General features: G+C 42.1%; 1 protein-coding gene across 1 annotated transcript in view; it reads left to right on the forward strand.

Moving 5' to 3' along the window:
* dntt (deoxynucleotidyltransferase, terminal) overlaps positions 1–10,615 on the forward strand; it is a 63,797-nt gene extending 53,182 nt beyond the window's left edge. The window contains exon 11 of the mRNA XM_061228488.1: positions 10,426–10,615. Coding sequence (XP_061084472.1) covers positions 10,426–10,512 — 87 coding nt within the window. The 3' untranslated portion in view covers positions 10,513–10,615. The remainder of the gene's footprint in view (positions 1–10,425) is intronic.
* Positions 10,616–10,992: the final 377 nt, after the last annotated feature.

Consider the following 10,992-nt stretch of genomic DNA (forward strand, 5'->3'; position numbering starts at 1 on the left):
ATAAGTTTCATGAGCATATACATTAAACCATTAATTTTCTCCTCTAAAACAATGATATTTGAGTAACCGGGCTCATTTCTAGACTTACTCATAACTCAAATATTGTTTATGCATGAGGATAATTTGCCCCGCTGTCTTCTTTGTGGCTAATTGTAGATATGAGCACATGAGCTCTTTTTCATTTTTTGGTTTAAATTTTTGTCTAATTTATATTCAGTGCCCTCTCAAATGAGCAGGCAGACTGGCAGGATCTTTTTAAAAAATTATATTCATGAGTTTTTATGCTTCATGAAGAAACATTTCTTTGTCTCTGAGAGGCTGTTCTCTGTGCAACTCTATTTAAGAGCTGTGAAGGGGGATGTTGACATCACTGGAGCTTATTCACAAGAAAAAGAGAAAAAGTGATCCTGACGGCCGTGGAATTTGGGGGTTTTTGCTTGGCAGAAACTGAAATGCAGTGGTGTCCTGCATGTGCGGTCGACAGCACTATCAGTTGTAAAGGACGACCAGAATGGTGTTTGCTGCAGAAAGTCCCGTTCAATTGAAAAACAAAATGGTGGAGACATTAAATATAAACTGACAAGTTATCTGGCAAATGTCACTTGGTTATAATACAGTACAAAATGAATTCTTATGGAATATTTCTGTATTTTCTTGACTCAACACTTATAATGCAACTGCAGTAACAGTCTCTCTTTTTGGCATGAAAAATGAACAGAGAACATATTTCATAGAGTATAAAGATGATGTCACCTCTCGCCTGAATCGGGCCTAAAAAATGACATTCCAGCAACACGCTGGCAATTCACATGAAGGTTTTTAATTAGTTTAAAAGTGTAATTGTTTCAGCAGTGTAGAGAGTGGTCTTTAGAGTCGAAGCTGTTCAGCCCTCCCCGGTGATAATGTGTTACACCCCCCCACCCCACCCCACCCCCAAATCCCCCAACCCCACTCTGAACTCGCAAGCCCATTATCACAAACTGCACACAGGCGGAGAACGATTGTTATAATCTGCAATTCCGACTTTTAAAAAATAGAATTAAACATCAGGCTATTGTCACCAAACCCAACAGCTCTAATCTGTTCTGTGTTCGGCTTTAAGAGGCTGGTGATTGACAGCATGCTTAGCCGAATATGAATAGGACCGAGCAGCCAAAGATGCAAACAAGGCACAGCAGCAGATATTAATGCCTAATTCTGGAGCTGGATCTATCTGCTAGTGAGTACCTGCTGGTACTGTGACTTCTATTGTGCTGTCAATTGCCAAGGTGATTGCAGTTAAACCACACGGACAATAAGCGTGTCTGTTCAAAAAATGTCTTGACATCTCTCCCGTGTGAGAATGTACTGTATATACAGTATGTAAATCTTTACCGGTAATGTAAACCGGCTGCAGACTGACTGGATATGAGCCAACCGTTTATATTTAATGGATCGCATTTATCTATTGGATACACACTTCTGCACACACCCTGAAATAACCTGTTCTGCAGTTAGTGAAGGGTGATGGTTGGGTCCTGGAGCGATATCTATTCAGAGGGTGCCGTGAAGCACACGTGTGATTCCGCTTCTGAATTTATTTTAGAATATCTCACACCTTATCAGTAGTGTATTCTCCTCCTCAGCCATGGGGCCTATTAGGGTGAGGACAGATATTTAATGTACAGTGTCTTTGTGTGAACTACCCCTGTAATGCAGTCATATTGGTGAGGCGTGTGTGTATGTGTGTGTGCGTATGTGTCCGTTTGTCGGTCTGTGTGTGTCTGTCTCTGTTTGTGTTCCGTATAGTAATCCAAATGAAGCCTGCTATCTTGTGAAGAATGCTTCTAATTTATACACAAACAAGACTGAATCTCATCTTGCTGAGTGAATGGTGGCCCAGTGTCTCCAGGTAATGCGCAAGCACATAGCTCAGGCAAATTAGCATCTTTATTCAAATTTAATATGGAGTAAATCAGATCGTATAACACCTGTCCCTCCTGCCTTATTATTGCCAAACAACTGAGCTGTGTTTTTGTAATTTGATTTAGCAGACATATCAGACCATGGGACACATTTATAGCACACATTGCTTTGTTATTGAAGGCTCTGGTTAAAGACAGATTAATTGACAGAGACACTCATTTATTGAACACGTATACACACAGGGAGGCACACACACACGCACACACATATACATGCAAACACACGCACACACACACAAACACACACAGAGACACAGACACACACATACACACGCACACACACACTCAATGAGTCTATACTTTAATGAAGTTACATTGTTCCATGTGTGGGCATTAGCCTCTAGCTCTGCTGAAATGAACTGTAAACAAAGAGGAACAACAAGGCCAGGTTAGCATTTTGCAACAGCTTCTAATTTAGCAGCTGCGGCCTGCTGAGGCAGCAGTTCCAGTGGCTACTTGAGGAAACAAATTGGTCAAGCAAAAATGCGCCCATTTGAGAGAACCAATTAATTATTTATAGATTTATAGACTAAGAATATTAAATTATTATTATTATTAGCAGTGGTATAAGTAGTCCAGCTATTTAGATCTGGACTTTATGATGTAAAAAAAGTAGTGGCTTTCATTCCCAATTAAGTGCCTGATATCTACCTTTGAGATACAAGCAGGCTTCTTCTTTTACTAACAACACCACAAAAACTTACAGTAGCTCAGCAAAAGTGATTAATGCATATGCCATGCTAACACATAATGATATAATTAATTCAGCATGCACATGCCATGTTTCAACAATAGCAATAAATAATAACTTATTAGCTTACAGCAAATAAGTAACAGTTATTATTAGGGCTAAAGTCACAGCTAATATAGTTCCATGCTTTATACTAAGGCTTACAGAGCGGGGAGAGACGAGAGGGAAATCTAAATGATTTGGCGGAGAGAATTGATGGCCTAATTGCCCTGTGACTCTTCTGCTATCGTCAGCTTCTTCCTGGTGCCACAATAAAGACAGATTAACAAGGAGACAATCAAACGATTATCCTATTAATCACTACCCGGGTAATAACAACCTGTTTTCACCTTGTAATAAAAAAAAACAATTAAAACAAAGAGGTTATTTACTATCTGCAATAAATCATCGCATAAGCCTTTAGAGCGGAGAGTTAGGGCCCAGATTAATCAGGCCTAATTTAATGACACGTGTTCTGCACCTGCGTCGGAGAGGTTGTGCGTGTGTTCCTGACCTCTAACGCTTCCTGTCAGCTGGCTATTCTGACAGGGAAATACTCCACTGCACCTGTATATATACTCGCGGTTTGGGAATCAGTTAAACCAAATAAAGGGTAATGTGATTGCTTTTAAATACATTGCGTTAAGAAGGACTTTGAAGGTGCCTCGTTTTATTACACGCTTATAACATGATTACACAATGAGTTGTACAGTATCTACATGCGATAATTTCTATAGTAAATAAAGGGTCACATATTTTAAAAAAGCAATATTTGGTAGGTCAGGTAGAATACAAATTGTGGCCGGTGACACAATCTATTGTCTCTAATTTACTTTATGAATAAAGATTGGGAGCATAAATTTTTTAATATGTGTCAGACTCATTCAAAGTGACTTTTATATTAATATGCAAATTGCAGATGAATGGATTGCAAAACAAACAGGAGAGCAGTGGGCAGTTGTTGAGAACGGTGCTTAACCTTTTCCTCAGCAGTACGTGTGGACGTCAGGTGGAGCACGTGATCAAATGCTTTTGTGCTTGAAAGTTCATTGTGAGGTGCCACCCACCAGACCAGTTATAATAATAATAAAAAATAATAATAATATCTGGTGTCATGCCCCAGGTGAATTGTACCTCCTGTAAAGCTGTAAAACAAATGGTATATTCTGCATGTTTAAAAGGATGGCTTGTGGGCCATTGCAGACAACAGTCCACTGACTATTGTAATCTGAGACAGCCACTGCTTCCTGGATTGATGAAGAAGCAGCCCCTATGTAAAATACAAGGGAAAATGACACATGTTAAAGCTGTAATGCTTATTGTTTTATATTGAAAAATGTCATATTTAATGGGTTTTCACACTGGCATTTTTGTAGCAATATCCATCCAATGTGTTTCGTAATTGCTCCACTATATGCTATTGGTGCTGTCGGATGCAATATTCCTGCCAAGAATTCAAATGTGATGACACACTCACAGGAACTTACTGTACGTACTCAAATATGGAAGAGCAAGCAACTAAAAATCCAAAGAAGGAGAGGTGGATGATATATTTTCATCAAAATGGCTGAAAAAATCAAGGAAAATAACTCCACCTTTAGATAATAACCCCACCAGTGAACAGAAAGAGAAACCATTCCCACGAGAAGAAGCATGTACAAAAAAGGAAGCTGAATGTCTTGGAAGGAAAACAAGAAGTACAGTTTCCGAGCTTCTCAAGGTGGAGAAAGCTCTAAGAAGAAAATAATCTAACTGACCTGGATGTGTCAAACTGTCTTTTGGACTGGTAAGTTTCTCTGAAATTAATTGAGAGATGTGCCATGTTACATTATGTGCCATGTGCCATGTTTTGTATCATTTTTCCAAATATATATTTTTCCAACAAGTTAGCAGGCTAAGCTGTATCTAATGTTATTGGCATTTGTTATAAACAAAAAGCTGGCTGTTCAAGCAGCAATTCAATGTAATGTAACATTAGCAATCAAACATTAATGTTACATGCTTATGTACGTAATACTTGCATTAGCATTAGTTGGTTAGCTAGGTTGCAAGCTATCCGGGAACAGCTTTACGATGTTAGCTGCCTGGATAGCTAGTTAGCAGCCAGCAATATGCTAAACAATGCATCTGGGCAGATAGTTAGATCAACACAGATTGACCAGAGAAAGTAGAAATCAGGGGGCAGGGTGCTGTAAATGATAAACCACCCCAGCCAGCAAAATCCATCAGCAGAACTCCACTGCTGTCAATCAGCCTGGGAGGAACCCCTAGGCCAGAACAGTTAAAGGGATCCAGATGTTCGATCAGAGAGTGACCATCTGGAGTGGAGATGAGGCATAAAACACCCAGTCACCACAGCACATGTTGTTATCTTGCGTTGGATTTGGCAAACCTGGCACCCTCCTTAATGGTAGATTTATTCAATATCAATAATGTATTTGTTAATGTAACATATGATCTCATAAATACTTTGAGTCTTCATAAGCAGACGACATTCAAAAAGATGCTAACCCTATTGCCGCTAAAACTGTGTTCTGGCACTTTACATACATTTTTATTATGATGCAAAAATACATTTTATACATTATTTAAATTCAAATTCAAAGGCAGTTTGTGCAGTTTACTGTCTGTTGAGCAGACTTCTCAAGTTCCTATTCCTTGTCATCAGTAATCACACAAGATATTGACTCCAAATGTAAGCTTCAAAATGAATGAGAAAGACACGTGAAAAAAAACTATTGAGCTCATGAAAAAAAGCTGAAACTTAAAGTTGTTTTTGGCTTCTAAGGCCATTCCACTTTGAACTTTGATTAAATTGTCATCATGTTTACAGTGCCACTTTATAATAACATAGTATAATAAGATAGAGTGTACAAAAGGGAGGAGGATATTATCTATAGAAATGTGGCTGTTCTGAAACAGATAAGGGCTCGCATGCAGTAATAAGATGCCCTTACAAGATTTTCCCTTACAAGTTTTTAAAATAACCTTTTAAATATCAACTTTCAGTCTCATGACCTTGAAGTATGATTTGCTTTAACAGACACTGTCTAAGAGTAATCGTCTGATTCAAACTCCACTGCACTGATGAAAGGACAGGGCAGCTGCTCTCCTATGAGGGAATTGAGAATCATTGAAGAAAGCAAAGATTGAATTCCTCATCTGAGCGTCTCTACAAAGCATAGGTCAAGGGCCAAATGGTTCACCATTTTCCAGTCTTCTCCTCTGAAGCACTACACAAATGCTGAAATGGGTACCTAGAGACAACAAAGAGAACTTTCCAGAACATTTAAGAGGACATTATGGAGAGATTTAAGAGAATGGAAAAATGGTGCTAAACAGTGCTGCTATGATTATGAAGCCAGCAGAGAGTGAGAAAAATAACGCGAAGACGAGTGTGAACATTATGACAAATTAATATTTCCTCTTATTTTCTTTATTGAAACAATTTAATGAAGTGCTATCATAATTTTTTTTGTCTTTAATAACATCACTACTGCTTTTTTAGAAGACGTTTTCAGTGCATTTTCTCAAGGCCGATTCAGCGCGCGGTGGAGCCGGGGTTACGAGCCCTCAGACGCGGGTCTGAAAATCCGCAGCTGTTTGTGTTTTTTACACGTTTCCCAACTCTTCGGAGCCAAAGCCGCGGCAATGGCGCCGGTGTTTTTTTAATCACGGGTAATCGATATGGAGAAGGCTGGCGGAGACGAGCCCATTTCGCGGCTGGCTGGCGGCCGGGGGGGGAGGGCGAGTGCCTCGTAAACCAGCGGTGATGGAGGTAATTATTAAGCAATGATGCCATCTGTGTTGTGAGGCGGAGCGTTGCGCGTGAGCGGGAGATGGCCTGGCTGCTCTGTGTGGGTGGACGGACCGGACAGGGCCACGGCCGCCATCGCCGCCGATATTAATAACCTGCTCATTAAGCCAAGTCGGGCCTGGGAGATTAGCGTCTCGCTCTAAACGGGCAGAAAAGCAGGCGAGAAATGTGTGGTTCGCACCTCCGGAGCGGTGGTAACCTCTGCGTTCCTTTCCATTTTGCGCGGGGGGCTGCTGTGACCGGCGCGGAGATGGTGAGGGAATCAACGCCCTGCCAGGGAGAACCTCGCCGTGAGGCGGGCATGATGTCCATCGTCTCCGCGTGCCTCTGTGCGACAGCGTGACTGCGTTTGTGCCGCTCAGAGCAGACCTGAGAAAGCAAAACGACTTTAGGAGTTTAGGAATTACTGATGGCATGCTGATGGTGTCCGTATTCCTCCAGAATTCCCTAAAAGATGCAGGTTATGTGTTAGAATCCTGGTGAATCCATACTGTTTTTTTGTGACATTTCACCTGGCAGTTTTTGGCCTAGAATCGGATCTCATCACCCAGTGGGAAAGCAGAACAGTGACCTTGAAATTCAGTTATTTTTTAAAGTTTAGAAAAGAGTACTGGTTAACTTCCTGTCTGAGACCTGGAACCCAGAATTCTAATAAAGCTAAATATACCCACAGTGATCACTTTATTTGGTAGTTCTGTAAGTTCATTAATGCAAATTCATAATCAGCCAATCAAATATCTAATCAGCCAATGGCATGCAGGTATGGTGAACAGATTCAGCTGTTGTTACATTATTACATTATTGGCATTTGGCAGACGCTCTTATCCAGAGCGACGTACAGTTGATTAGACTAAGCAGGAGACAATCCTCCCTTGGAGCAATGTAGGGTTTAGGGCCTTGCTCAAGGGCCCAACGGCTGTGCAGATCTTATTGTGGCTACACTGGGATTAGAACCACCAACCTTGCGTGTCCCAGTCATGTACCTTAACCACAACGCTACAGGCCACCCACACACCAAACATCAGAATGGGGAAAAGATGTGATCTAAGTGAATTTGAACATGGAATGATTGTTGGTGCCAGATGGGGTAGTTTGAGTGGATCTCAAAAACGACTGATTTCCTAGGATTTTCACAGATAATAGTTTCTAGAGTTTACAGAGAACTCAAACATACAAAAAACAAACGTACAGTTCTGCGGGAGAAAATGCCTTTATAACAAACGAGGTCATAGGAGAATAGCCAGACTGGTTCAGAACGACAGGAACACGACAGGAACTCAAATAACCACACGTTCAATTGTGGTATGCAGAATACCATCTCTGAACACACAACACATCAAACATTGGAAGCAGAAGACCAATAAGTACAAAACAAGTTGAATAAATACCTATTAAAATGGTCACCGAGTGTATGTGTTTACACCCTAAATCAAGAAATAAAAATGCTTTACTGTAAGTGAGCCAATATACTAGGTTTACAACAAAGTCTCACAGTTGCTGTTCACAATCATTTTCAACGAAAGATCCAAAAACTAGCCAGTATTTGCTCATTAGACATTTTATAAATAGTACATAAACAGAGCAAACTGCACAAATCTACTGCAAACATATATTCCTAACTTCTAGAAATGGAGAAGAATATAGCCGAATAATCACAGAATAATATCACGTTTTATTAGCGAATAATCCAGAGTGATGGCAACAGCCAACTATCAAGGTCAATTGAGGTGAAGGACTGCAGCTATTAATATCAAAACCATTAAAAATCTACTGGAAAAATAACTCGTTCACAGCATGTTCTTCATCTGCAACAAAAGTTATATTATTGAATAAAAAATGCATTAATCAGGCACTGCCTCATTTACTCCCACATACACCCACCCACCCCAACACTGGCTTTATCACCGGCCTCCATGAATGGGTCATCTTTTACCACTTAGTCTGTGAAAGTCTCTCTTGGATGAGGCCGAAACATTGCATAATAAGATATGAGCCATCTTCTGGAACAGTCTCTTTAGCAGCAAACAGGGACCTCTGACCTTATAACATGGGAGAAAGAACTTGCAAAAGGGTAAACATTTTACACTTATGCTGTCTGCTACAAAGCCAAAGCAATTAGATCCAGTAAGCTGGCTCCTGCATGTTGTAAACAATCACCTCGCATAGAAAGAACACAAGCCCCATCTCTTTTACATAATGGCGTTCGGTGGTTTTCCCTGACCAGCCTGGCTTAGGGAAAAGGTGCATAAAGTGGCCAATTTGTGTGGCATGGCATGTTGATGTGTACGAGAGCTCAGAGTAATATTTAATGACCAGATACGCACTGCTGAGTTCCTTTGAACTGTCGACAATGACCCGTCACAACAGTCAACAGTACGCAGCTTTGCACAGTGAGTGTGATCCATGCAGTTATTTCTCACCGTTAGGAGAGTATTGGGGGATCAGATTTAGATTCACAATTCATTCCCTGACTGTTTTGTCTGTGATCTAATCAGTGAGGACACAACACAAACAAACAGAGTGATACCGGCACAGATAGCGTTGAGTCGTATTCGTTTTCCCTGCATGCCCTCAACCCGCTTTGCAAATCAAACCGCTTCCTTTGGTATATTTGCATTGTAAATAACATGCCCGGCAGGCAGGAATGAGCCTTGAAGTGTTTTTAGTGGTGAATGTGCTGAGATACGGGGTTGCCGTCCCCCCTGCGTTTAGAGTCCTGTCTCTTCCGGCTGTTTCGCTCCTCTTGTCGGTTGCGCTTTACCACTTCAGGAACGCGGCCTCCTCCCCCTCCCGTCCGTGTGAGGAGGCGCCCTGGTGCTGTACGCTCCAGGCTCATTAGGACATCTCACCTCCGGTCTACACCCCCCCCCCCCCACCCCCCCGCGTGCTTTCCGCTTCCAGACCGAAAGGTCACACTTCCCTCGGCCGCCAGAAGAGACCGTGTTGCCCTCGCTGGTGTCTGACAGTTCGGCGCTAAACTGTGGAGGTAAACGCTGATCCTTTACCTCCGGTGGTGCACCCCCAAGTCACTGCGTACCTTCGCAGCAGTTAAGTGGTGTGGAGAGGAGGTGGCTGTCTGCCTTAAACGAAGTCTTTCTCTCACCCAGTGCAGCAGGGCTTTGTCCATTCTCTCCCTGTGGCTCTGTGATGGACAGCTCTTAGTTTGCAGTTCCGGAAAGTCCAAACTGCTCATTTAAATGCAGATTGTGTGGATTTATTTCGGGGGCTTTGTTTTTTACTTTGTTTTTTACTGCACCTTCATTTCCTTTATAATTCACAGAGCAAAGGAAATGTCATTTTTCACTATACGGGGCCTTTAATAAAATATTCAACTGTATTAGTCAGTAATGTGCAAAACCGTAAGCATGTTAGGGGGGCATATGACTCATAAGCAAATAAATAATGTTATGTAGTCATTGAAAGTAGACTTCTTTAATATTGTGATTGCGGGTTTTCGAGGCAGCCCAAAGTTGGAGGTGCTGTGGAGGTGATCAGATAAGGGGTATTTGCTTTAGTCGAGCGTTCCACTCCAGAGCCACCCCTCCCACCCATGTCTATAGTGAATAGAGGATATTTATACTCCATCCAAGCCCATCTTCACGGGTCGCTCTTTATTTCAGGTTCAAATGTGTCTGACATTTGAATGTGGGTGGGATGACTTACATAACGCACATAAATGTATGTGCGCGCGTGCATACTCTATGTGTGCCTGTGTGTCTGTGTGTGTTTGTTTGTATGTGTGTGTGTCTGTGTGTGTTCATTTGTTTGTGTGTGTGTGTGTGTGTGGGTATGTGTGTTCGTTTGCATATGCTATATAATTTCCGTGCATTGCATCCATTTATTCTCCACTATAATTACTGTTGTGCGTACTTGGGTATCAAATGTATGTTTGTTTGTCTTGTTTGTTTCTCCAGAAAGAGTTCCTAACGGCAGAAACGGAGGAAGACATATTTGCTCATTTGGGCCTGGAGTTTATCGAGCCGGGGCAGAGAAACGCCTGAGCTGATCCCGGCGGAGAGCCTCTCCAGGCATTCCTCGCATGAGACCGACTCTCAGTGTGGAATTAATATCTGAAAAGGGCTTAAATCATCGCCGAAGATTTGTTTCGGTGTTTTAGTCTCGGTCTGTTGTGCTGCGCTGCGCCATTTTAAGCTCTGCTTCCTCGTAGTCTTAGTCGGCCGCTGCTGCGTGCGTTAATGGAGGCTGAATAAAGGCTCGCCTTCGGGGGCGAGGGGAACGGGGCTCTCTGAGTGCTGTGTTCTGTAATCTTCACCTTTGCAGACAGCAGCTGAGTCACCTGAGCCCGGGCCAGGAGGAGCCCGGGCTCAGTGCAGGGAGCCGGAGTGTGACTACGCCGTCTCGCTTTCAGCCTCCGCCTCTCTCCGCTCGCTGCTCCTGCGTCACAGCGTGAATGGAAAAAAGACGCAAATAAAATATGTATGTATTTTTCTAATTCCACGGTTACGACCTTGCATTCTCAC

Source organism: Conger conger, chromosome 18 (genome assembly GCF_963514075.1).
Source record: "Conger conger chromosome 18, fConCon1.1, whole genome shotgun sequence".
Lineage (NCBI taxonomy): Eukaryota > Metazoa > Chordata > Actinopteri > Anguilliformes > Congridae > Conger > Conger conger.